General features: G+C 37.3%; 2 protein-coding genes across 2 annotated transcripts; both read left to right on the top strand.

Annotated features, from left to right (window-relative positions):
- Window positions 1-4,111: 4,111 nt before the first annotated feature.
- LOC125282573 (olfactory receptor 5AN1-like) lies at window positions 4,112-4,836 on the top strand. The gene has a single exon (XM_048217654.1). It carries the CDS (start codon window positions 4,327-4,329, stop codon window positions 4,834-4,836), a length of 510 nt encoding a protein of 169 aa, XP_048073611.1. The 5' UTR covers window positions 4,112-4,326.
- Window positions 4,837-12,731: 7,895 nt separating this feature from the next.
- Window positions 12,732-13,895, top strand: LOC123000602 (olfactory receptor 5AN1-like). Its single transcript, XM_044381087.3, has one exon. It carries the CDS (start codon window positions 12,912-12,914, stop codon window positions 13,893-13,895), a length of 984 nt encoding a protein of 327 aa, XP_044237022.2. The 5' UTR covers window positions 12,732-12,911.
- Window positions 13,896-27,363: the final 13,468 nt, after the last annotated feature.

Below are 27,363 nucleotides of genomic sequence, written 5' to 3'. Positions count from 1 at the left end.
TCAAGGTGAGAGGGCAAGACTTGGTGAGAACAGTGGGTTCTGTGCTATCTTAATAGCCATGTGATTCTTCCAGTAGGACCTGTGTGGAGCAAGGTTTATGGTCCTCAGTCTCACATTCTTCACCTCTTCCTCATTCCCACACCCTCCACTGTGGGCTTTTTCTTGGGTTCTTTCTCCTTACCTAACTCCTCTTACCGTCATTGAAAAAATTAATTTCAGGGATCATTTTGGGGTGAGGCATGAATGTTGCATCTAGTTCTGCAAGTTCTGAAGGGTGTGACCTTGAGCTCTGTCACCTCCAGGTTTTTTATTACCTGTAAAATTGGGGATAATGGGATTATTTAGAATCTAATGAGATGATGTTCATAAAAGCTAACAAATTTTAGAAGTCAATAATTGAGCACTGAATTAAAAATAACAATTTACTGACTTTTAGGGGAATTTCCTAATGTCACATATTCTGATCCAGATTTTCCAACTTTATTCATCCCAGGGACTCTTTGAATTTTCTTTTGTTTAAAGACTCTGTTATAATAATATTAATTAATTAGATTTACATGTTAATATATAGCTTTGATAATTACTGAGTAGCAAAAGGCAAGCAGGTCACTAAATAATGATATAACAAGTACTCATGTACAATTCCATTGACCTTGTGAAATCTTCAAATGGCTCTCTGTGGTGATCTTTGGAATCCCTGCAGGTCTGGAGGCACAGGTGTGGGTAACACAGATTTCAGAGATGCCTCACTTCAAGGCATTGTTGGTCTGTCTCTTTTAACATTTTTAAACTTACATTGTTCTTCTTCATTGCAACATTGGCTTTCTTTAGCTGATTTTGTACTCTGCACAACCTTACAAACTGGCCATGTCCTCAGTAGTCAGAATTGGAAAGGTTTTGATTAAGTAGATGCACATAGTAAAGTCTCCAATTAATATTTACATCAGTCACCTTTTCTTTAAATTGTCTTGGGAAATGGTGGACACATGCGAAACCTTAATCAAAAAGTGAATTTTTCCCCTTTTCCTATAGCTTACTAAAGTTTAACAAGATACATTTTATCATGAATTAGTAAAACAATCCACAATTCCTCTTTTTTGGAATGATGAGCCACATAAAATACCTTTACCTCTGGCTGCCTTTGTCACAAGAATGTAATAAGAAAGTGAAGAACTTTACTGCAAGTGATTGATTAGAAGTTTGACTTCTTTTCACTGAACTGATCAATTATGTTGGTGTATTGGGCGATGTTGTGCATGAGAGTTTATATTTTCAAAATATTTTCATTGACTCCAACTCATCTTGGATAAAATTGTGGAGAAATAATGGGATAGACCAGTGATGGGTAGTAAGGAGGGCACGTATTGCATGGTGCACTGGGTGTTATACGCAACTAATGAATCATCGAGCCTTACATCGGAAACCGGAGATGTACTGTATGGTGACTAACATAATATAATACAAAATCATTTAAAAAAAAAAGAAAAAAAAAAGAAATCATATTGGCAACACTTTAGGAGTCAACAGAGAGATTTCCAACCTCATAAAACCATGATGGAAATGATTTAAGATAATTTTAGTTCTGCATCCAAAAGGGGTGAAAGAACCATTGTTCAATATGTAGTTATTCAGTAACACAAATATTAGTATACAAGGTGCTTATCGTTAAGTAGTGAGGCATCTCCAGTAGAGCATGTACTGTGTAGAGCCTCGTCAGCTCAGAGTACCTGGTGGTGGTGGCACATAAAAAGGGACATGAGGAGTTTACAGTCCAGCTGACTGGGAGGTAACGGAGTAATCCGAGATAGAAATAAATACAGTCATTGACTAATGATATTCTTGACTCTAGGCTTAGAGACCTTAGAAAATAATTGATCTAAAGAGCTCCTTGACATTTCACTATTAGTTTCCTTTTTCTTTCACCGAGAGGAATGATAATGGGGATGATAACTGCTAACATTTATTGAGCCCTTACTGTTTTAAGCCCTTTATGTCAACGGATCCTTGCAGCAACCTTCTGAGGTGATAAGTACTCTTAGTGCCGTTTATAGATGAGGCAACTGAGGCACAGAGAGGTTAATAACTTGCTAAGGGTGACACAGCCAGTAGGTCAAAGCCAGGAAATTCTGAAGGCCTGTTCTCTCTGTGATTCTCTCTCTTCTTCAATTCCCCTCCTTCCCCTCTCCCTTGTGTCTTACACTGTGCTTACTTTTAAGGATTTATATATCTTAATAACTTTTCTTCTTATAAATATAGCAGTTGTCGAAAATTGATCACATACAGAGAGGCTTAAAGAAGGAAATCAAAATCATACCAGTCATTACTTCCAGTATTTTTAATTGTCTTCTGTGTTTGTGTTTGTGTGAGAGAGAGAGTGAGAGACAGAGATATTGACAGAGATACTATATGAAGGAAAAAAATTTTTCCTTCAGAAAGGTAGAATCATTTTGTACCCTCATCGGAAGTAAATATGAGTGCCCCATCCCCTAATTTGTGCCTTTTTTATTAAAGGCATTACTACATTGTCTTTTTTATGCTTTGTGACTCTTTTTCCCTGATCAATTGTATTACAAAAAGTATTTTATTTAAGTGGGTTTTTCTCACATAACCAAGTTTAAAATTGTTACATTTTTCTCTTCTAGTTTCTGTGTTGTGTTATATTTCAGACATATTTTCCACATACCAAGATTACATAAATGCATATCAAGAATTTATCCGTTGTCTATCAATTTAAAATACTAATTTTATCATATTTGAATTCTTACTGATATTTAAATTTTTCTAAAATGTAAGGTCTTTTGACATGTATCTATTTTTATAAGAATAGTGAATTGTCAGTGTTTATAATACTTTTTAATCCTTGAAAGTTCATGTCTTTTTAATTATTAATATTTTTTTCAAAAATTTCTTAGCTATTCTCATTGATTTACTCTTTCATCTCAAGGAAGAACAGTTGGTTATGGAGCATAGGCCATAGTTGCAATCCATTACGAATCTGTTAGTGAGCTCTAACGCGATGACGGTATCAATAAAACATATGAAATATACTATGTAGTACCTGGTAATTGAAGTTATTTACTTTTCCTCTGCATCAAGGTCCATCATAGTGTGTTGCTGGTTGTCAGTTGAGCAAGTGTACCCAAACTCAAGCAGACTAAATAGAAAATTGTTTCTATGCTTTGTGTCTTCGTGGCCCCAGGTGGTTTGATTTGCTTCTACATGAGGTCTGAATCTACATCTGCCCAGAGGTAATGATTCCTCACTGTCTACAAGGTCAGTGGTGCCTCAGGAAATCCCTCAAATTAACCCATAGAACTACAGCACTGTTGACGCTGCTAACCATGGGTACAGCTGTCATTCATGATTATCTGTAAGCAATCCATGATGGTAGTAGCCAACACCTATTGAACAATTACTGTGTACAGGATTGTGTGCTGAGCATCCCCATGAATTTTCATGTAACTATCCTAGTAATCTGAGAGTTCAGGGGCTCTTAATGTTCTCACGTTATTTTGTGTAAATCAATCTTAGTGTGTAAGCTACTGGGACAAGTTCATAAAGCGAGAGGGAATCAGACAAAACTCCAAAGTCTGAACTTTAAGCACAGTACCATGCTGTTTGTCAAGTAGTAAAATACCCTAAAATTGAAAAAAGGTTGGGGTCAATGGTGAGCTATAGTACCTTCCCTTTGGTATACTTGGTAGGAAGACTTCCTTATGAAGACTTGTTCCATGACTTTATTGGGCACATATACTGTGCCTCAGGAAAATATTATCATAAGTTATGATATAGTTTTCCAGACCAGTTTGAAGATGATATATTAACTGCATTCTTATAAGTGTTCATAAAATTATTACAGACAGGGTAAATAACTTTTCTTAAGGATGAAAGAGGAAATTTTAAAACATTGTATTGATGACCTTCTGGGACTGAAGGGCTATCTCAGGGTTAATCTGGAGTGATTCCTTATGTTCTTGTAAAGCAGCAGTTATATATGAATTATCAGAGGTTTTTAAAAAAGCTGTAATGATCTGTGTAATAAAAACAGTATTTCTATTATTTTATTTCTCTGTCCAATTCAAAAATATCTCTTTAATTTTCATGAGACTTCATGAAATAATTGAGAAGCTGAAACAGTAAAAAGTATTTCTTGACAATTTGAGGTGAAAAGCTGGGGTGTTTTAATCAGGACGGTGAGGCATTCCTTCTTTCCCAGCACTCAACTTGAGGAAAAAATGGCATATATGAAAATTGTAATGCTGTCATTTCACCTGAGTCAGCAGTGCATTCTCTACTCTCTTTTCTGATTTCAGAAGCAGCAAGCCAATGATTGGGGGAGGAAATATTACAGAGGTCACTTATTTCATCCTTTTGGGATTCTCTGATTTTCCCAGAATCCTAGCAGTGCTCTTTGTTGTATTCCTGCTGATCTATATTTTGACTCTGACGTGGAACCTGTGCCTCATCATCTTAATAAGGATGGACTCTCACCTCCACACACCCATGTACTTCTTCCTCAGTAATCTGTCCTTCATAGATATCTGCTATGTGACCTCGACAGCTCCCAAGATGCTCTCCACCTTTTTCCAAGAGCAGCAGACTATCACCTTTGTGGGTTGTGCTGTTCAGTACTTTGTCTTTTCAACCATGGGACTGAGTGAGTCTTGTCTCATGACAGCCATGGCTTATGACCGATACACTGCCATTTGTAATCCACTTCTCTATTCAGCAATCATGTCACCCACCCTCTGTATTCGGATGGTGCTGGGATCCTATTTGGCTGGACTCTCTGCTTCTATATCCCAATTGTGTACTAAGAGTAGATCTACCATATGATCCAGCTATTCTACTTCTGGATATTTATCCAAAGAAATCAGAAACATGAATTCAGAAACATATATGCACTCTTATGTTAATCGCAGCATTCTTTACCATAGCCAACATTGGGGAACAACCTTAGTGTCCATCAGTGGATGAGTGGGTAGAAAGGATGTGAGGGCACGTGGATGGCTCAGTTGGTTGGGTGTCTGACTCTTGATTTTGTCTCAAGTCATGATCTCAGGGTCGTGGGATCAAGCACTGCATTGGGCTCCATGTTCAGTGTGGAGTCTGCTTGGGATTCTCTCTCTCCTTCTCCCTCTGCCCTTCCCTGCTCATGAGCAATCTCTCTGTCTCAAATAAATAAATAAAATCTTTAATAAAAAAAATATGCAAAATGGAAAACTACCGGCCATAAAGAAATGAAAGTTTGCCATTGTGACAATATGGATGGACTTTGAAGATATTATGCTATGTGAAATAAGACAGATGGAGAGACACAAATATATGATTTCCCTCGTATATATTCCATCTAAAGACACAAGATAAACTAACGTAATAAAACAAAAACAAACTCATAGGTACAGAGAACAACTGATGGTTACCAGAGAGGAAGGAGAGTGGGGAGTGTTAAAATGGTGAAGGGGAACAAACTGAGGGCTTCAGAGGGGGGGGCGTGGGGGAATGGGATAGACTGGTGATGGGCAGTAAGGAGGGCACATATTGCATGGTGCATGGGTGTTATACGCAACTAATGAATCATAGAACCTTGCATCAGAAACCAGGGATGTACTGTATGGTGACTAACATAATGTAATAAAAAAACATTAAAAATAAATAAATAAAAATAAAAACCATTCTTTAAAAAAGAAAAAGAAAAAAAATTGTGAAGGGGGTCAATTTAATGGTGATGACTGGTAACTAGACTTTTGGTGGTGATCACGTTGTAGTGTATATAGATGTTGCTTATACTATACACCTAAAAGTTATATAATGTCATTAGTTTCCTGGCATAGGCAGGCCTGGATCATGGTGCTTGGTATGTTTCCAGAGAATGTGTAAGACCTCAGATAGTTAGCTTCACAAGTTATGATGGCTGTCATGGTGTGTTTAGGGTGCAGGAAGTGAGTCCCTGATCTGAGCTTCCTAGGGATTCCAGGACTTTAAGTTGATCAGGAGCAGAAGAGCTAGGAGACTTGGACTTCCATGAAGACACAGAGTCCAACTAAGAGACTTTCAAGAAAAATTTAGAAAGATTTCTTTTCATTCAAGACATTATGGACTAATTTCATACATATTACATTATTATTTATGCAGAACATTATACTTCACATAGTTACATCATTTAGATTGGATTTATTTTTCTATTACCATATGAAGACTGCAAGTGAGAAACTATATTGCAGATATTACAGATAGAAACTTTGGGCACATAGAATTCGGCCATAGTCTTCCCACTGTAGCAACAACTCATTTGAATATCACAAAGTGTGATTTGTGGAACATACATGGTTCTTTGTGACCAAAACATGATGTCTATTTTGTGGCCATGGTGCCCACATTCTAATACTTTTGGTGTTATACCTTTAAACTATCTTAAGAACCTGCTCAGTTTAAGGATTAAGTTATTACAGTTCTTATCAAAGGGAATATGTAAGTACTAACCTATCAGTAAGAGTTAAATAATTCATTGTCTCCCCATCCCTTTCTCCCTAGAAGTGAGAATAGTTGAAGTAGATCAAATCAAGAATGGGACCTTATCTAAAACATCTCTTTATCCCTAGTCACTGGTAGGGTAGATGACTTTCATTTTCAAAAAACTAGAAACAAACAAAAAAAACCCTTGAAAGAAAGAAGGAAAAAATGCACGATGAGCACTGAGTATTGTATAGAACTGTTGAATCACTATATTGTATGCCTGTATTTAATATAACACTATATGTTAACTATACTGGAATTAAAACAAAAAACCTCAAAAAAAAAAGACCAGGGGTATGGAAAGTAAGCAGAAAAGGTAATAAAATTTGAGTTTTTGGTGGCGCCTGGGTGGCACAGCGGTTGAGCGTCTGCCTTTGGCCCAGGGCGTGATTCCAGTGTTATGGGGTCGAGCCCCGCATCAGGCTCCTCTGCTATGAGCCTGCTTCTTCCTCTCCCACTCCCCCTGCTTGTGTTCCCTTTCTCGCTGGCTGTCTCTATCTGTGTTAAATAAATAAATAAAATCTTTTAAAAAAATTTGAGTTTTTGTTTGAGAGAGTCAATATGCAAACAAGAATGTCTGAAGTAAAGATTTGGAAAACATATGGAAGTGAGAAAAATATTAAAGATATGCTTCAATGATAAAAAAAATATTTGTGGTAATGATGTTAAGTAGATATTTAGTGAGGTATTAGTAATGCAGCATAACTTTGGAAATAACTCCAAATCAGAACATAGAAATTACAATGCGTATTAATAGAAGGCAGGCTTGTAATGCATCCCTGGTAAGTGCTTTATAAGTATTATCCAATTTACTTCTCTCTATGAAGACCTACTCTATGAAGTAGCTACTACTCTCAGCCCCCTTTTATGGTAATCCTCAGGTGATAATCCTGAGGCCGGGAGAGGTGAATTTGCTCATGGTCACACAGTCATCAAGTGGAAGGGTCAGAATTCTACCCAGATTGGTTGATACCAATACCCCAGGTTGTAACCATGATTAGTCATGGCTCTGACATGAATTAATTTTACTGTTTTCATAATTTCTCAATTTCCTTGCTTACGCATAGGAAATAATGCCCTGTGTGCCTCATAGGCTGCTGTGATGATTGGATCTGGTCAGATATTTGAGAAAATATACGAATGTATATATCTAAAATGAAAGTGCTTTGTATACAGGGAAATGTTCTGATATCTAATTTATTTCAATTAAGGTATGTTATCAGCTAGTATGTTACCAGTGTCATCTTGAGCAAATCTTTTAGCTCCTCTGGCTTTAGGTTCCTCACCTGGTAATTGAAGGTATTGGACTGGATGATCCTTTGTTCTTCCTAGGTCTAATTACTCTTCAGATTCTAACAGAAAAGCTATAATCATATGGACATGATTGGACTATGGGGGAAGTGGGGAATGGAGCCAGGAGGGACATGGCAAAATGGGACATGAATTTAGCAGGGACAAAAACTCCATGACAACCATGACTCCAGAGAACAAGTACCCAGAGGGTTTTCTCCCTCTAATTGTCTTTTCTCCTATTATCACTGCCCTTAACAATAGCACAGTTAAGATGATCTCCAGTTGTGGGTATCTCTCTTAATCTGAGTGGACAGCCTATTTCATTGCCAAAGGCTCCCATCTTGGAGAGCAATAGAACCCACCTGGAAAATTCCTTTGGAAAAGAAATAAGCAGTTTCAGCCTTTGGTAAAGGTTTCTCTTCTTGGGAATCTGGGTCAAGGTGAGAGGGCAAGACTTGGTAAGAACAGTGGATTCTGTGCTATCTTAATAGCCATTTGATACTTCCATTAGGACCTGTGTGGAGCAAGGTTTATGGTCCTCAGTCTCTGGCATTCTTCACCTCTTCCTCACTCCCACACCCTCCACTGTGGGCTCTTTCTTGGGTTCTCTGTCTCCTTACCTAACTTCTCGGACCCTCATTGAAAAGATTAATGTCTTATCTAAAATTTCAGGGATGATTCTGCGATGAGGGATGAATGTTGAGTTCCAGTTCTGCAATTTCTTAAGGCTGTGACCTTCAGCTCTGTTACCTCCTGGTGTTTTGTTTTTTTTTTTACGTGTAAAATGGCAGGTAATGGGATTATTTAAAATCTACTGAGGCGAAAAAAAAATCTAATGAGGTGATGTTTATTAAAGCTAACAAATTTTAGAATTCAATAATTGAGTGCTGAATTAAAACCAGCAATTTACTGACTTTCAGAGGAATTTCTTAAGATCCCATATTCTTGTCTAGATTTTCCAACTTCATCCTAAGGACTCTTTGAATTTTCTTTTGTTTAAGGCGTCTGTTATAATAATATTAATTAATTGGATTATCATGTTATTATATAGCTTTGATAATTTTTGAGTAACAAAACGCAAGCAGGTCACTAAATAATGATATAACAAGTACTCATGTACAATTCCATTGGCCTTTTCAAAAGGGTCTCTGTGGTCATCTTTGGAGTCCCTGCAGGTCTGGAGGCACGGGTGTGGGTAACACAGATATCAGAGATGCCTCACTTAAGGCATTGTTGGTCTGTCTCTTTAAGCTTTTTTTTTTTTTTTTTTTTACTTACATTGTTCTTCTTCATTGCAACATCTTGGCTTTCCTTACCTGATTATGTACTCTGCACAACCTTATGAATTGACCATGTCCTCCTTAGTCAGAATTGGAAAGATTTTGATTAGGTAGATGCACATAGTAAAATCTCCAATTAATATTTGCATCAGTCACCTTTTCTTTAAATTTTCCTGAGAAATGGTGGACACATGCAAAAACTTAACCAAAAAGTGAATTTTCCCCCTTTTCCTATACCTTATCAAAGTTTAACAAGATACATTTTATCATGGATTAATTAAACAATCCACAATTCTTTGTCTGTTTTGGAATGATAAGCCACATAAAATACCTTTACCTCTGGCTGCCTTTGTCACCAGAATGTAATAAGAAAGTGAAGAGCTTTACTGCAAGTGATTGATCAGAAGCTTGACTTCTTTTCACTGAACTAATCAATTATGTTGGTATATTGGGTGATGTTGTGCTTGAGAGTTTATATTTTCAAAATATTTTCATTGACTCCAACTCATCATGGATAAAATTGTGGAGAAATCATATTGGCAACACTTTAGGAGTCAACAGAAAGATTTCCAATCTCATAAAACCATGATTGAAATGATTTAAGATAATTTCAGTTTTGCATCCAAAAGGGGTGAAAGAACCATTGTTCAATATGTAGTTATTCAGTAACACAAATATTAGTATACAAGGTGCTTATCGTTAAGTAGTGAGGCATCTCCAGTAGAGCACGTACTGTGTAGAGCCTCGTCAGCTCAGAGTACCTGGTGGTGGTGGCACATAAAAAGGGACATGAGGAGTTTACAGTCCAGCTGACTGGAGGTAACGGAGTAATCCGAGATAGAAATAAATACAGTCATTGCCTATCGATATTCTTGACTCTAGGCTTAGAGACCTTAGAAAATAATTGATCTAAAATCTCCTTCAGTGTTAGTTTGCTTTATTTTTCTTTCACAGAGAGGAATGATAATGGGGATGATAATTGCTAACACTTATTGAGCCCTTACTGTTTTAAGCCCTTTATGTCAACCAATCCTTGCAGCAACCCTCTGAGGTGATAAGTACTCTTAGTGCCGTTTATAGATGAGGCAACTGAGGCACAGAGAGGTTAATAACTTGCTAAGGATGACCCTACCAGTAGGTCAAAGCCAGGAAATTCTGAAAATCTGTTCTCTCAGTAATGCTGTCTGCCCTTCAGTTCCCCTTCCCCTCTCCCTTTCTGTCTTACTCTGTGCTTACTTTTAAGGATTTATATATCTTAATAAGTTTTCTTCCTATATATAGAGCAGTTGTCGAAAATTGATCAAATACAGAGAAGCTAAAGAAGGAAATCAAAATCATATCAGTCATTACTTTTGGCATTTTTAATTGTTTCCTGTGTTTCTATGTGTGTGTGAGAGAGAAAGAGAGACAGAGATATTATATAACGCAAAAAAAATTTTCCTTCAGAAAGGTAGAACCATTTTGTACCCTCATCAGTACTAAATATGAGTGCCTCATCATCTGATCAGTGCCTTTTATATTGAGGGCATTGCTACATTCTCTTTTTATGCTTTGTGACTCTTTTTCCCTTATCAATTGTATTTCAGAAGTATTTACTTAAGTGGGTTTTTCTCTCATAACCAAGTTTAAAATTGTTACATTTTTCTCTTCTAGTTACTGTTTTGGTGTTATATTTCAGACATTTTTTCCACATACCAAGATTACATACATGCATAACAAGAATTTATCCTTTGTGTATCAATTTAAAATACTAATTTTATCATATTTAAATTCTTACCGATATTTAAATTTTTCTAAAATGTCTGTAAGGTCTTTTGACACGTGTCTGTTTTTATAAGATAGTGAATTGTCAGTGTTTATAATACTTTTAATACTTGAAAGTTCATGTCTTTTTAATTATTAATAAGTCAAGCAGAGAAAGACAATTATCATATGGTTTCACTCATCTAAGGAACATAAGAAGTAGGAAGATCGGTAAGAGAAGAAAGGGGTAAAGAAAGGGGGGTAATCAGAAGGGGGAATGAAGCATGAGAGACTATGGACTCTGAGAAACAAACTGAAGTCTTCAGAGGGGAGGGGGTGGGGGAATGGGATAGGCTGGTGATGGGTAGTAAGGAGGGCACGTATTGCATGTTCCACTGGGTGTTATAGGCAACTAATGAATCATGGAACTTTACATCAAAAACCAGGGATGTACTGACTGTATGGTTACTAAAATAATAAAATAAAAAAATATTATTATAAAAAAATAGGGAATTGTCAGTGTTTATAATACTTTTTAATACTTGAAAGTTCATGTCTTTTTAATTATTCGTATTTTTTCAAAAATTTCTTAGCTGTTCTCACTGATTTACTCTTTCATGTCAAGGAAGGACAGTTGGTTATGGAGCATAGGCTATAGTTGCAATCCATTACGAATCTGTTAGTGAGCTCTAACATGATGACTGTATCAATAAAATGTACGAAATATACTATGTAGTACCTGGTAATTGAAGTTATTTACTTTTCCTCTGCATCAAGGTCCATCATAGTGTGTTGCTGGTTGTCAGTTGAGCAAGTGTACCCAAACTCAAGCAGACTAAATGGAAAATTGTTTCTGTGCTTTGTGTCTTCGTGGCCCCAGGTGGTTTGATTTGCTTCTACATGAGGTCTGAATCTACATCTGCCCAGAGGTAATGATTCCTCACTGTCTACAAGGTCAGTGGTGCCTCAGGAAATCCCTCAAATTAACCCATAGAACTACAGCACTGTTGACGCTGCTAACCATGGGTACAGCTGTCATTCATGATTATCTGTAAGCAATCCATGATGGTAGTAGCCAACACCTATTGAACAATTACTGTGTACGGATTTGTGTGCTGAGCATCCCCATGAATTTTCATGTAACCATCCTAGTAATCTTAGAGTTCAGGGGCTCTTAATGTTCTCACGTTATTTTGAGTAAATCAATCTTAGTGTGTAATCTCCTGGGACAAGTTCATAAAGCGAGAGGGAATCAGACAAAACTCCAAAGTCTGAACTTTAAGCACAGTACCATGCGGTTTGTCAAGTAGTAAAATACCCTAAAATTGGAAAAAGGTTGGGGTCAGTAGTGAGCTCTACTACCTTCCCTCTGGTATACTTAGTACGAAGACTTCCTTAAGAAGACTTGTTCCATGACTTTATTGGGCACATATACTGTGCCTCAAGAAAATATTATCAGAGTCATCAGTTATGATATAGTTTTCCAGGCCAGTTAGAAGATGATATATTAAGTGCATTCATGTATGAATTTGTGAAATTATTATAAATGTGGTAAATAATTTGTCCTAAGAAAAAAGAGAAAATTTTAAAACATTACCTAGATGACCATCTGGGACTGCAAAGGTATATCATTTTTCATCTAGAGTGATTCACCTTATGTTTTTGTAAAGCAGTGGTTATGTATGAATTACAGAGGTTTAAAAAATTTTTAATGAATGATGTCTGTAATAATCACAGCATTTCTGTTATTTTAATTCTCAGTCAAATTCAAAAATAACTTTAATTTTCATATGATGTCATGAAATAATTGAGAACTCAAAGCACTTTTTTTCTTTTTTTATTAAAATTTAATTAGGCAACAGATAGTACATCATTAGCTTGAAGCACTTTTAACAACACACTTCTTGACAATTTCAGATGAAAAGCTGGGTGTTTTCATTAGGACAGTGAAGGATTGCTTCTTTCCCTGTACTCATTGGAGGAAAAAAATGACACATACGAGAATTGTAATGCTGTCATTTCACCTGAGTCAGCAGTGCATTCTCTTCTTTCTTTTCTGATTTCAGAAGCAGCAAGCCAATGATTGGGGGAGGAAATATTACAGAGGTCACTTATTTCATCCTTTTGGGATTCTCTGATTTTCCCAGAATCCTAGCAGTGCTCTTTGTTGTGTTCCTGCTGATCTACATTGTGACTCTGACTTGGAACCTGTGCCTCATCATCTTAATAAGGATGGACTCTCACCTCCACACACCCATGTACTTCTTCCTCAGTAATCTGTCCTTCATAGATATCTGCTATGTGACCTCGACAGCTCCCAAGATGCTCTCCACCTTTTTCCAAGAGCAGCAGACTATCACCTTTGTGGGTTGTGCTGTTCAGTACTTTGTCTTTTCAACCATGGGACTGAGTGAGTCTTGTCTCATGACAACCATGGCTTATGACCGATACACTGCCATTTGTAATCCACTTCTCTATTCAGCAATCATGTCACCCACCCTCTGTATTCGGATGGTGCTGGGATCCTATTTGGCTGGACTCTCTGCTTCTATATCCCAATTGTGTACCATGCTTCAACTCCACTTTTGTGGGCCTAATGTCATCAACCATTTCTTCTGTGACATGCCCCAACTTTTAGTCCTGTCCTGCACCGACACTTTCATTGTACAACTGCTGATTGCTATATTAACAATGGTCTTTGGGATAGTAAATGCCCTCACTATCATGATATCCTATGGCTATATTGTCATGTCCATCATGAAGATCACTTCAGCTAAAGGCAGATCCAAGGCTTTCAACACCTGTGCTTCTCATCTGACCGCAGTTTCCCTCTTCTATACCTCAGGTATGTTTGTCTATTTGAGTTCCAGCTTTGGTGGTTCCTCTAGCCTTGACAGATTTGCATCCGTATTCTACACTGTGGTTATTCCCATGTTGAATCCATTGATTTACAGTCTGAGGAACAAGGAAATCAAAGATGCCTTGAAGAGGTTACAAAAGAAGAGATGGTCTTGCAGAAGTTCTGTCCAGATTTGTCCTATCAGAAACCTTAACCCCCAGTAGTATGCACATGAATGGACTCTAACAAAATTCCTACTGCCTTTGGATAAAGAAAGGTTAATTTGACACAGATAATATGCCAAATACACTGACAGCTGACTGGATTCCACACATACACAATACCTTTAAGTCCTGGAGGTTCTTACTTTCACCCTACATGAGAAGTGGCCTCATTATTTATTAATAATCTGCAAGTGGGCCTCCTGCGTGAATCAGTCAGTTAAGCATCTGCCTTATGTTCAGGTCATGATCCCGGGGTCATGGAATCAAGCCCCATATTAAGCTCTGTGCTCAGTGGGGAGTCGGCTTCTCCCTCTCACTCTCCTCTGTGTTTTCTGTCTCTCTCAGAAAATAAATATCTTAAATAAATATTAGAGTTACTCAATATTAAATATTGCAGACTAAGAACAAATATGGAGATCTGTAGTGTTTTTTATTTTACGTCATAGAGATTTATGGTTTTGTATGGGATGATCTAATTTCTGGAGTAGATGGTTAGACTCACTCTAAAACTGATATTTTCTGGAAAGCTTTCAAGAGCCAGAGCCAAAACAGTGTGATAGGCAGGATTTTAACTGTGGCCAGTTTTCTCTGTCTCAAGTAGAACATAGAGTTTTGGTCCTCGTAATCTGTTTGAAAAGTGGAACAAGATGTGTATCAACACTAGTTGCTGATATACAGGTTGCTCAGAGTTGAACCAACTGATATAAACATATATCATTCCAATTACATATTATCCCTGGAGATTCACTGGGTTTTTAATGTTTCTTGGGGTGAACAGGGTCTCAATTCTGAGAAGTCCCATAATTCTTCCATTTAGTTAAGACTATAAATGAAGAGGTATTTGAAGCCTTGTGAAATTTTTCAGAAGTTTACAGATGGACAGGACTGAGAGAAGGAGAATCATTGAACCTCTGGGAGAGAATGTGAAGGCCTATCCCATGCCACAGAAGTAGTGCAGTATGAATAAAGGGGGTGTGCCCTCATCCCCGCCATGCAGGCATAGGTATGTTCTTGAAGCATTGTTCTTTAAAAATGTGTAAGAATGTATGAGAAGTCTTTCTAAGGAACCATGAGGGCTTCAGTAGGAGAAAGGTCTCTGTGAGGAATGTAACACAGTGTTATTGATTATAGTCATTATGCTATGTATTAGATTGCCAGGTTTCTTCTTCCTTTAGTTGCAAGATTGTACCTTTTCAAAAAACCTATCTCCAATTCCCTTGGCCCCCAGGCCCTGCTAACCACCATTTTGCTCTCTGTTAGTATAAGTTTGGCTTTCTGATTCTGCCTATTCCTGATCTCATACACTGTCTTTGTCTGGCTTATCACACTTGGCATAATGCTGTCAGGGTGCATCCATAATGTCTCAAATGTCAGAATTTCCTTCACTCTCCCAGTTGAATAATATTCCACTGTATTGTGTATAAATACCATGTCTTCATTATCATCTTTATTATTCTCATATCTTGTCTCTTATGAATAAAGCTGCAATATTCATGGGAGTGCAGATTATCTTTTTGGTACCTGTTTTTATTTGTGTTGAATATATACCAGGAGTGGAGTTGGTGGTTCATATGGTAGTTCTCTAATTTTTTGAAGATCATCGCTACTGTTTTTGATAGTGGTTGAACCAAATTATGTTTCCACCCATAGTGTACAAGTTTACCCTTTATTCCACATCCTCACCACCACTTGTTATCTCTTTCTTGATGATATCCATTTTAACAGGTGTGAATCAATACCTCATTGTGCTTTGGATTCACATTTCCCTGATGATTAGTGATGTTGGGTACCTTTTCATATACCTTTTGGCCTTTTGAATGTCTTCTAGGACGAATATCTGTTCATTTCCTCTACCCATTTTTTAATCAGATTGTTTTGCTTTTGAATTGTAGGAGTTCTTTATATATATTGGATATTAACCCCTTACATGATACATGCTTGGCAAATATTTTTCAAGCTATGGTTTACAGGTGTTTTCTCTCATTCTGTCAATTGATTTATTTTGTTGATTGTTTCTTTTGCTGAGTGGAAGGTTTTACATTTGATATAGTTCTGCTTGTTGCCCTTGGCTTTTGTTGCTTGTGCTATTGGTGTGAGATACAAAATATCATTTTCAAGACTAAGGCCAAGGAGATTGTTCCCTATTTTTTCTTCTAGGAGATTTATGGTTTCATATCTAACCTTTCTGTCTTTAATCCATTCAGGGTTAATTTTTGTGAGTGGTGGAAGATAGTGGTCCAATTTCATTACTGTGCATAGGGTTATCCAGTTTTTCCAAAACCATTAGTAAAGGGGCTATTCTTTCTCCACCGAGTATGGCTGGTTCCTTAGTTAAATGTTAGTTGATGTATAGATGGGAGTTTATTTATGGAATCTATTGTGTTCTGTTGGTTGCTGTGTCTTTTATGTCAGACCCATAGTGTTTTATTTAGTGTAGCTTTGTAGTATAGTTTGAAATCAGGAGTGTGATGTCTTCCCTGTTGTTCTTTCTCAAGATTGCTTTGGCTTCAATCTGTTAAAGTTTCATGCAAATTTTAGGATTCTTTTTGTTCTGGTGAAAAAATGTCATTGGAATTTTTTTTTATTTGAATTCACTTAGCCACGGTAATGTACATCATTAGTTTTTGATATAATGTTCAATGAATCATTAGTTGAATATATCACCCCGTGCTCATCGTATCACATGTCCTCTTTAGTGCCCGTCACCCAGTTTCCCAGTTTCCCAGTCCCCCCACCCACCTTCCTTTCCACAACACTGAGTTTGTTTCCTGGAGTCAAGAGTCTCATATGGTTTGTCTCCCTCTCTGATTTCTTCTAGTTCTCTTCACCCACCCCAGCCCTATTGTCCCCTGCACTATTCCTTATGTTCCACATATGAGTGAAACCATATGGCAGTTGTGTTTTTCTGATTGATCTATTTCACTTAGCATAATACCTCCAGTACCATTTGTGTCAATATAAATGGTAGATATTCATCCATTCTTTTGGCTGAGTAATATTCCATTGCATATATGAACCACATCTCCTTTACCCATTCATCTGTTGAAAGACATCTTGGATCATTCCACAGTTTGGCTATCGTGAACATTGCTGCTGTGAACATTGGCGTACAAGTGCCCCTTCGGATCACTACATTTGTATTTTGGGGATAAATACCTACTAATGCAATTGCTGGGTCATCGGTAGCTCTATTTTCAATGTCTTGTGGAAACTCCATACTTTTTTCCAGAGTTGCTGTACCAGCTTAGATTCCCACCAGCAGTGTTACCCTTTCTCCACATCCTCCGTAATATTTGTTGTTTTCTGTCTTGTTAAGTTTAGCCATTCTGACTGGTGTGAGGATGAGGTGGTATCTCATTGTGGTTTTGATTTGTATTTCCCGCATGCCAAGTGATGGGAAGCATTTTTGCATGTGTCTGTTGGCCGTTTGTATGCCTTCTTTGGAGAAATGTCTACTCATGTCTTCTGCCCATTTCTTGACTGGATTATTTGTTTATTTTGGTAATGAATTTGAGAAATTCTTTATAGATCTTGGATACCAGCTCTTTATCTGTTTGTCATCTGCAAATATCTTCTCCCATCCCCTGCCGCTTAGTTTTGTTGATGGTTTCCCTAGCTCTGCAGAAGCTTTTGGTTTTTTTGAAGTCCCAATAGTTCATTTTTGCTTTTGTTTCCCTTTCCTTTGGAGACACGTCCAGCAAGAGGTTGCTGCGTCCAAGGTCAAAGACGTTACTTCCTATGTTCTCCTCTAGGAGTTTGTTGGATTCCTAACTCACATGAGGTCTTTCATCTATCCATCCATTTCATCCAAAGTTTATCTTTGTGTATGGTGTAAACGAATGGTCCAGTTTCATTCTTCTACATGTGGCTGTCCAATTTTCCCAGCACCATTTATTGAAGAGACATTTTTCCATAGGATATTCTTTCCTGCTTTGTCGAAGATTAGTTGGCAATAGAATTGAGAGTCCAATTCTGGGTTCCTTATTCCATTCCATTGATCCACGTGTCTGCTTTTGTACCAGTACCATACTGTCTTGATGATTACAGCTTTGTAATGTGGCTTGAAGTCTGGCTTCATCATGCCACCAGCTTTGGTTTTCTTTTTCAACGTTCATCTGGATATTTGAGTTCTTCTCTGGTTCCATATAAATTTTAGGATTATTTGTTCCAGCTCTGTGAAAAATGTTGTTGGTATTTTGATAGAGATTTCACTGAATGTGTAGTTTGCTCTGGGTAACATGGACATTTCAACAATATTTATTGTTCTGATCCATGAGCATGGAATGTATTTCCATTTCTTTGTGTCTCCTCAGTTTCTTTCACAAGTGTTCTGTAGTTTTTGGACTATAGATCCTTTATTGCTTAGCTTACACCCAAAGGAGCTGGAGGAAGAACAGCATTAAAGCTTAAACCAAGCAGGAGAAGAGAAATTCTAAAGATTAGAGCAGAAATCATTGAAATAGAAATCAGAAGAACAATAGAACAGATCAATGAAATTACAGGCTGGTTCTTTGAAAGAATTAATAAGATCCATAAACCCCTAGCCAGACTTATCAAAGAGAGAAGAGAAAGGACCCAAATTAATAAAATCATGAATGAAAGAGGAGAGATCACAACCAACACCGAGGAAATATAGAGAATTTTTAGAACTTATTGTGAGCACGTGTATGCCAATAAAGTAGGTTATCTGGAAGAAATGAATGCATACTGGAAACTTATAAACTACCAAAACTAAAACAGGAAGAAATAGAAATTCTGAAGAGATGCAGGAAATTGAAGCAATAATCAAAAATGTCTCAGCAGTAGAAATCCAGGGCCAGGTGGCTTACCAGGAGAATCCTACCAAACATTTAAAAAGGAACCTAATACCTATTCTTCTGAAGTTGTTTCATGAAGTAGAAAAGGAAGGTAAACTTCCAAACTCATTCTCTGAGGCCAGCATTACCTTGATCCCAAAACCAGACAAAGAACCCGTCAAAAAGGGGAATACCGACCAATATCCCTGATGAATATGGATGCCATAATTCTCACCAAGATACTAGTTGATAGGATCCAACAGTACATTAAAAAATTATTCACCAGGAGCACATGAGTTTTATGCCTGGGCTACAAGCGTGGCTCAACATCTGCAAATCAATCAACGTTGTACATCACATTAAGAAAAGAAAGGACAAGAACCACATCATCTTCTCAATTGGTGCAGAAAAACATTTGACAAAATACAGCATTCTTTCTTGATTAAAACTCTTTTATGATATTGAGGTCAATATCATAAAACCCATCTATGAAAAGCTCACAGTGAATATCATTCTCAAAGGGGGAAAACTGAGAGCATTCCCCTTAAGGTCAGGAACAGGACAGGGATGCCCATGCTCAGCACTGTTGTTCAACAGAGTACTAGAAGTCCTGACCTCAGCATTCGGAGAACAAAAAGAAATAAGAGGCATTCAAACTGGCAAGGAACAAGGCAAACTCTCACTCTTGAAAGATGACATGATGCTCCGTGTGGAAAACCTGAAAGACTCCAAAATTCTAGAACTGAAGCAGGAACTCAGCAACATGGCAGGATATAAAATCAATGCACAGAAAGCAGTTGCATTTCTATACACCAACAATGAGATAGAAGAAAGAGAAATCAAGGAATCGATGCCATTTACAATTGGGCCAAAAGCCATAAGATACCTAGGAATAAACCTAAGAAGACAGACATTTCCTTAGACTCACCAAGAAAAAAGAGAAGAATGAGGTAAATAAAATTAGAAATGAAAGAAAAGATGTTGGATACCACAGAAATACAACAGATTTTAAGAGACTATGAATAATTAGAAGCAAAAACTTGGACAATCTAGAAGAATTGGACAAATTCCTGTAAACGTACAGACTACCAAGACTGAACCATGAAGAAATAGAAGATATGAATAGACCAATTACTAGTAAGGTGATTGAATCAGTAATCGAAAACCTCCCAAAACAGAAGTTGAGAACCAGAGGGCTTCTCTGGTGAATGTTACCAAATATTTAAAAGGAATTAATTCCAATTATTCTCAGACTTTTCCAAAAGGTAGAAAAGGAAGGAATACTTTTAAACTCATTTTACGTGGGGCGCATTACCCTAATACCGAAACAGACAAGGACACCAAATGAGTAGTAAAATACAGCCCATTGTGCCTGATGAACATAGATGCAAAAATCTTCAAGAAAATAATGTACAGTGAATTCAAGAATACATTAACTGGATCATATACCGTGACACTTGTAAGGCTCAGTTGGTTAAGCATCTGCCTTTGGCTCAGGTCATGGTCTCAGGGTCCTGGGATCGAGTCTCACATAGAGCTCTTTGTTCAGGGGAGAGTCTGCTTCCTCCTCTGCCTGCTGCACACTTGCTTGTGCATGCGCTCTCTCTCTGACAAATACATAAATAAAATCTTTATTTAAAAAATTATCATATACCCTAATCAAGGGGGATTTATTTCAATTATGCAAGGATGGATCAACATCAACAAACCAATCTGTGTGATATAACACATTAACAAAATGAAGGGTAAACATATGTTCATTCCAATAGATGCAGAAAAAGCATTTGACAAAATTCAACATCCAGACATGATAAACAACTGTCAACAAATTTGGCGTAGACCATCTCCACATAATACGGCCATATAAAACAACTCACTAATAACATTATGCTCAATGGTAGACAGCTGAATGCTTTCCTTCTAAAATCAGGAACAGGAAAAGCATGCCTCCTCTCACCACTTTTATTATACGTAGCACTGGAAGTACTAGTCAGCGTGATTAGAGAAGAAAAATAAAATGCATTCAAGTAGGAAAAGATGATGTAAAATTTTTGGTCTTTGTAGAATCATGTATTCTACAGTCTAAAAACTGTTAGAACTAATATCAAATTTAATAAAGTTACAGGACAAAAATCAATCAATCAATCAATAAAATAAAAGCCTGTGTAATTGCTATACACTAATAATGAGCTAGCAGGAGGAGAAATTAAGAAAGAATTCTCATTTACAATTGTATCAAATATTATAAAATATTTAGGAATGAATTTACTAAAGAAGTGAAAGTCCAGTAAACACAATGATAAAAGAAATTGAAGAACACAAATAAATGGAAAGATACATAATGCTCATGGATTGGAAGAATTAGATTTGTTAAAATGTCTATACTTTCCAAAGCAACCTACAGATTAAATACAATTCCTATCAAAATTCCAATAGCATTCTTCACAGAACCTGAATTAACAATTTTAAAACTTATATGGAACCACAAGATAATGTGAATAGCCCAAAGCAACCTTGAGATGGAAGAACAGAGCTGGAGGCATTATACTCCCTGACTTAAATGACACTAACAAGCTATAGCAATCAAAAGAGTATGATATTGGCACAAAAACAGATACACATATCGATGGAATTGAGAGCCCAGGAGAACATTCACACAGTAATGGATAATTAGTTTACAACAAAGGAGCCAAAAGCATACAATAGAAAAATTAAGCAGGCTCTTCAATAAATGGTGCTGGTAAAACTGGACAACCTCATGGAAAAAAATGAAACTAGACCATTATCTAATACCATACACAAAAAGTAAGTCAAAATGGGAATTAAGGGGGACATAATATTGCATGGAGCAATGGGTGTTATATGCAAACAATGAATCATGGAACACTAATCAAAAACTAATGATGTACTGTATGGTGACTAACATAACATAATAAAAATTTTTAAAAATGGATTAGAGACTTGAATGTAAGACCTGAAACCGTAAATTTCCTAAAAGGAAACATAGGCAGCAAGCTCCTTGACATCAGAGTTAGCTGATGTGTTTGTGGATCTGATGCCAAAGGCAAGGGAAACAAAAGCAAAAACAAACAAATGAGACTACATCAAAGAAAAAGCTTGTGAAGGAAAAACAGTGAAGGAAACCATCATTGAAATGAAAAGGCAACTCACTGAATGGCAGAAAGTATTTGCAAATGATATATCTGACAAGAGGTTAATATCCAAAATATATAAAGAACTGATACACACAACAGCAAAAAAGCCAAACAATCCAATTTAAAAACTGGGCAGAAGACCTGAACAGACATAATTCCAAAGAAGACCTATGGCCAACAGACATAGGAAAAGATGCTCAACATCCCTGTTCATCAGGGAAATGCAAATCAAAAGCACAATGAGATAGCACTTACACCAGTCAGAATGGCTAGTACCAACAAGACAAGAAATAACAAGCGTTAGGGGCGCCTGGGTGGCACAGCAGTTAAGCGTCTGCCTTCGGCTCAGGACGTGATCCCGGCGTTATGGGATCGAGCCCCACATCAGGCTCCTCTGCTATGAGCCTGCTTCTTCCTCTCCCACTCCCCCTGCTTGTGTTCCCTCTCTCGCTGGCTGTCTCTATCTCTGTCAAATAAATAAATAAAATCTTTAAAAAAAAAAAAGAAAGAAATAACAAGCGTTGGAGAGGATGTGGAGAAAAGGGAACCCTTGTGCAGTGTTAGTGGGAATGTAAGTTTGTTCATCCACTTTGGAAAACAGTATGGAGGTTCCTCAGAAAACTAAGAGTAGATCTACCATATAATCCAGCTATTCTACTTCTGGATATTTATCCAAAGAAATCAGAAACACGAATTCAGAAAGATATATGCACTCTTATGTTAATCGCAGCATTCTTTACCATAGCCGACTTCGGGGAACAACCTTAGTGTCCATCAGTGGATGAGTGGGTAGAAAGGATGTGAGGGCACGTGGGTGGCTCAGTTGGTTGGGTGTCTGACTCTTGATTTTGTCTCAAGTCATGATCTCAGGGTCGTGGGATCAAGCACTGCATTGGGCTCCATGCTCAGTGTGGAGCCTGCTTGGGATTCTCTCTCTCCTTCTCCCTCTGCCCTTCCCTGCTCATGAGCAATCTCTCTGTCTCAAATAAATAAATAAAATCTTTAATAAAAAAATATATGAAAAATGGAATACTACCGGCCATAAAGAAGAATGAAAGTTTGCCATTTGTGACAATATGGATGGACCTTGAAGATATTATGCTATGTGAAATAAGACAGATGGAGAGACACAAATATATGATTTCCCTCATATATATTTCATCTAAAGACACAAGATAAAAAAACGTAATAAAACAAAAACAAACTCACAGGTACAGAGAACAACTGATGGTTACCAGAGAGTAAGGAGAGTGGGGAGTGTTAAAATGGTGAAGGGGAACAAACTGAGGGCTTCAGAGGGGAGGGGCGTGGGGGAATGGGATAGACTGGTGATGGGCAGTAAGGAGGGCACATATTGCATGGTGCACTGGGTTTTATACGCAACTAATGAATCATCGAACCTTGCATCAGAAACCAGGGATGTACTGTGGGGTGACTAACATAATGTAATAAAAACACATTAAAAACAAATAAATAAAAATAAAAAACATTCTTTAAAAAGAAAAAGAAAAAAATTGTGAAGGGGGTCAATTTAATGGTGATGCCTGGTGACTAGACTTCTGCTGGTGATAACGTTGTACTGTATATAGATGTTGCTTATACTGTACACCTAAAAGTTATGTAATGTCATTAGTTTCTTGGCATAGGCAGGCCTGGATCATGGTGCTTGGTATGTTTCCAGAGAATGTGTAAGACCTCAGATAGTTAGCTTCACAAGATATGATGGCTGTCAGGGTGTGTTTAGGGTGCAGGAAGTGAGTCCCTGATCTGAGCTTCCTAGGGATTCCAGGACTTTAAGTTGATCAGGAGCAGAAGAGCTAGGAGACTTGGACTTCCGTGAAGACACAGAGTCCAACTAAGAGATTTTCAAGAAAAATTTAGAACGATTTTTTTCCATTCAAGATGTTATGCACTAATTTCATATATATTACATTATTATTTATGCAGAACATTATACTTCACATAGTTACATCATTTAGATTGGATTTATTTTTCTGTTACCTTATGAAGATGGCAGGTGAGAAACTATATTGCAGATACTACAGATAGAACCTTTGGGCACATAGACGTCGGCCACAGTCTTCCCACTGTAGCAACAACTCATTTGAATATCACAAAGTGTGATTTGTGGAACATACATGGTTCTTTGTGACCAATACATGACGTCTATTTTGTGGCCATGGTGCCCACATTCTAATACTTTTGGTGTTATACCTTTGAACTATCTTAAGAACCTGCTTAGTTTAAGGATTAAGTTATTACAGATCTTATCAAAGGGAATATGTAAGTACTAACCTATCAGCAAGAGCTAAATAATTCATTGCACACCCACGCCTTTCTCCCTAGAAGTGAGAATAGTTGAAGTAGATCATGTCAAGAATGGGACCTTATCTAAAACATCTCTTTATCCCTAGTCACTGGTAGGGTAGATGACTTTCATTTTCAAAAAACTAGAAACAAACAAAAAAAAACCCTTGAAAGAAAGAAGGAAAAAATGCACGATGAGCACTGAGTATTGTATAGAACTGTTGAATCACTATATTGTATGCCTGTAATTAATATAACACTATATGTTAACTATACTGGAATTAAAACAGAAAACCTCAAAAAAAAGACCAGGGGTATGGAGAGTAAGCAGAAAAGGTAATAAAATTTGAGTTTTTGTTTGAGAGAGTCAAGATGCAATCAAGAATTTCTGAAGTAAAGATTTGAAAAACATATGGAAGTGAGAAAAATATTAAAGATATGCTTCAATGATAAAAAAAAATATTTGTGGTAATGATGTTAAGTAGATATTTTTAGTGAGGAATTAGTAATGCAGCATAACTTTGGAAATAACTCCAAATCAAAACATAGAAATTACAATGAGTATTAATAGAAGGCAGGCTTGTAATGCATTCCCGGTAAGTGCTTTATAAGTATTATCCAATTTGCTTCTCTCTATGAAGACCTACTCTATGAAGTAGCTACTACTCTCAGCCCCCTTTTATGGTCCTCCTCAGGTGATGATCCTGAGGCTGGGAGAGGTGAATTTGCTCATGGTCACACAGTCATCAAGTGGAAGGGTCAGAATTCTACCCAGATTGGTTGATACCAATGCCCCAGGTTGTAACCATGATAAGTCATGGCTCTGTCATGAATTAGTTTTACTGATTTCCTTACTGCCTCAATTTCCTTGCTTACGCATAGGAAATAATTCCATGTCTGCCTCACAGGCTGCTGTGATGTTTGGATCTGGTCAGATATTTGAGAAAATGTACGGATGTATATATCTAAAATAAAAGTGCTTTGTGTACAGGGAAATGTTCAGATATCTAATTTATTTCAACTGAGGTATTTTACCAGCTAGTATGTTACCAGTGTCATCTTGAGCAAACCTTTTAGCTCCTCCGGCTTTAGGTTCCTCACCTGGTAATTGAAGGTATTGGACTGGAATGTTCCTACGTTCTTTCCAGGTCTAATTACTCTTCAGATTCTAACAGAAAAGCTATAATCATATGGACATGATTGGACTATGGGGGAAGTGGGGAATGGAGCCAGAAGGGACATGGCAAAATGGGACATGAATTTAGCAGGGACAAAAACTCCATGACAACCATGACTCCAGAGAACAAGTACCCAGAGGGTTTTCTCCCTCTAATTGTCTTTTCTCCTATTATCACTGCCCTTAACAATAGCACAGTTAAGATGATCTCCAGTTGTGGGTATCTCTCTTAATCTGAGTGGACAGCCTATTTCATTGCCAAAGGCTCCCATCTTGGAGAGCAATAGAACCCACCTGGAAAATTCCTTTGGAAAAGAAATAAGCAGTTTCAGCCTTTGGTAAAGGTTTCTCTTCTTGGGAATCTGGGTCAAGGTGAGAGGGCAAGACTTGGTAAGAACAGTGGATTCTGTGCTATCTTAATAGCCATTTGATACTTCCATTAGGACCTGTGTGGAGCAAGGTTTATGGTCCTCAGTCTCTGGCATTCTTCACCTCTTCCTCACTCCCACACCCTCCACTGTGGGCTCTTTCTTGGGTTCTCTGTCTCCTTACCTAACTTCTCGGACCCTCATTGAAAAGATTAATGTCTTATCTAAAATTTCAGGGATGATTCTGCTATGAGGGATGAATGTTGGGTTCCAGTTCTGCAATTTCTTAAGGCTGTGACCTTCAGCTCTGTTACCTCTTGGTGGTTTTTTTTTTTTTACGTGTAAAATGGCAGGTAATGGGATTATTTAAAATCCATTGAGGCGAAAAAAAAATCTAATGAGGCGATGTTTATTAAAGCTAACAAATTTTAGAAGTCAATAATTGAGCGCTGAATTAAAACCAGCAATTTACTGACTTTCAGAGGAATTTCCCAAGATCCCATATTCTTGTCTAGATTTTCCAACTTCATCCTAAGGACTCTTTGAATTTTCTTTTGTTTAAGGCGTCTGTTATAATAATATTAATTAATTGGATTATCATGTTATTATATAGCTTTGATAATTTTTGAGTAACAAAACGCAAGCAGGTCACTAAATAATGATATAACAAGTACTCATGTACAATTCCATTGGCCTTTTCAAAAGGGTCTCTGTGGTCATCTTTGGAGTCCCTGCAGGTCTGGAGGCACGGGTGTGGGTAACACAGATATCAGAGATGCCTCACTTCAAGGCATTGTTGGTCTGTCTCTTTAAGCTTTTTTTTTTTACTTACATTGTTTTTCTTCATTGCAACATCTTGGCTTTCCTTACCTGATTTTGTACTCTGCACAACCTTATGAATTGACCATGTCCTCCTTAGTCAGAATTGGAAAGGTTTTGATTAGGTAGATGCACATAGTAAAATCTCCAATTAATATTTGCATCAGTCACCTTTTCTTTAAATTTTCTTGGGAAACGGTGGACACATGCAAAAACTTAACCAAAAAGTAAATTTCCCCCCTTTTTCTATACCTTATCAAAGTTTAACAAGATTAATTTCATCAAACAATCCAGAATTCATTATCTTTTTTGGAATGATAAGCCACATAAAATACCTTTACCTCTGGCTGCCTTTGACACCAGAATGTAGTAAGAAAGTGAAGAGCCTTACTGCAAGTGATTGATCAGAAGATTGACTTCTTTTCACTGAACTCATCAACTATGTCAGTGCATTGGGTGATGTTGTGCGTGAGAGTTTATATTTTCAAAATATTTTCATTGACTCCAACTCATCTTGGATAAAATTGTGGAGAAATCATATTGGCAACACTTTAGGAGATAACAGAAAGACTTCCAATGTCATAAAACCATGACGGAAATGATTTAAGATAATTTTAGTTTTGCATCCAAAAGGGGTGAAAGAACCATTGCTCAATATGTAGTTATTCAGTAACACAAATATTAGTATACAAGGTGCTTATCGTTAAATAGTGAGGCATCTCCAGTAGAGCACGTACTGTGTAGAGCCTCGTGAGCTCAGAGTACCTGGTGGTGGTGGCACATAAAAAGGGACATGAGGAGTTTACAGTCCAGCTGACTGGGAGGTAATGGAGTAATCCGAGATAG

The sequence above is a fragment of the Ursus arctos genome, unplaced genomic scaffold (genome assembly GCF_023065955.2).
Source record: "Ursus arctos isolate Adak ecotype North America unplaced genomic scaffold, UrsArc2.0 scaffold_23, whole genome shotgun sequence".
NCBI classification, from domain to species: domain Eukaryota; kingdom Metazoa; phylum Chordata; class Mammalia; order Carnivora; family Ursidae; genus Ursus; species Ursus arctos.
This window is presented reverse-complemented; position numbering and strand designations above follow the sequence as displayed.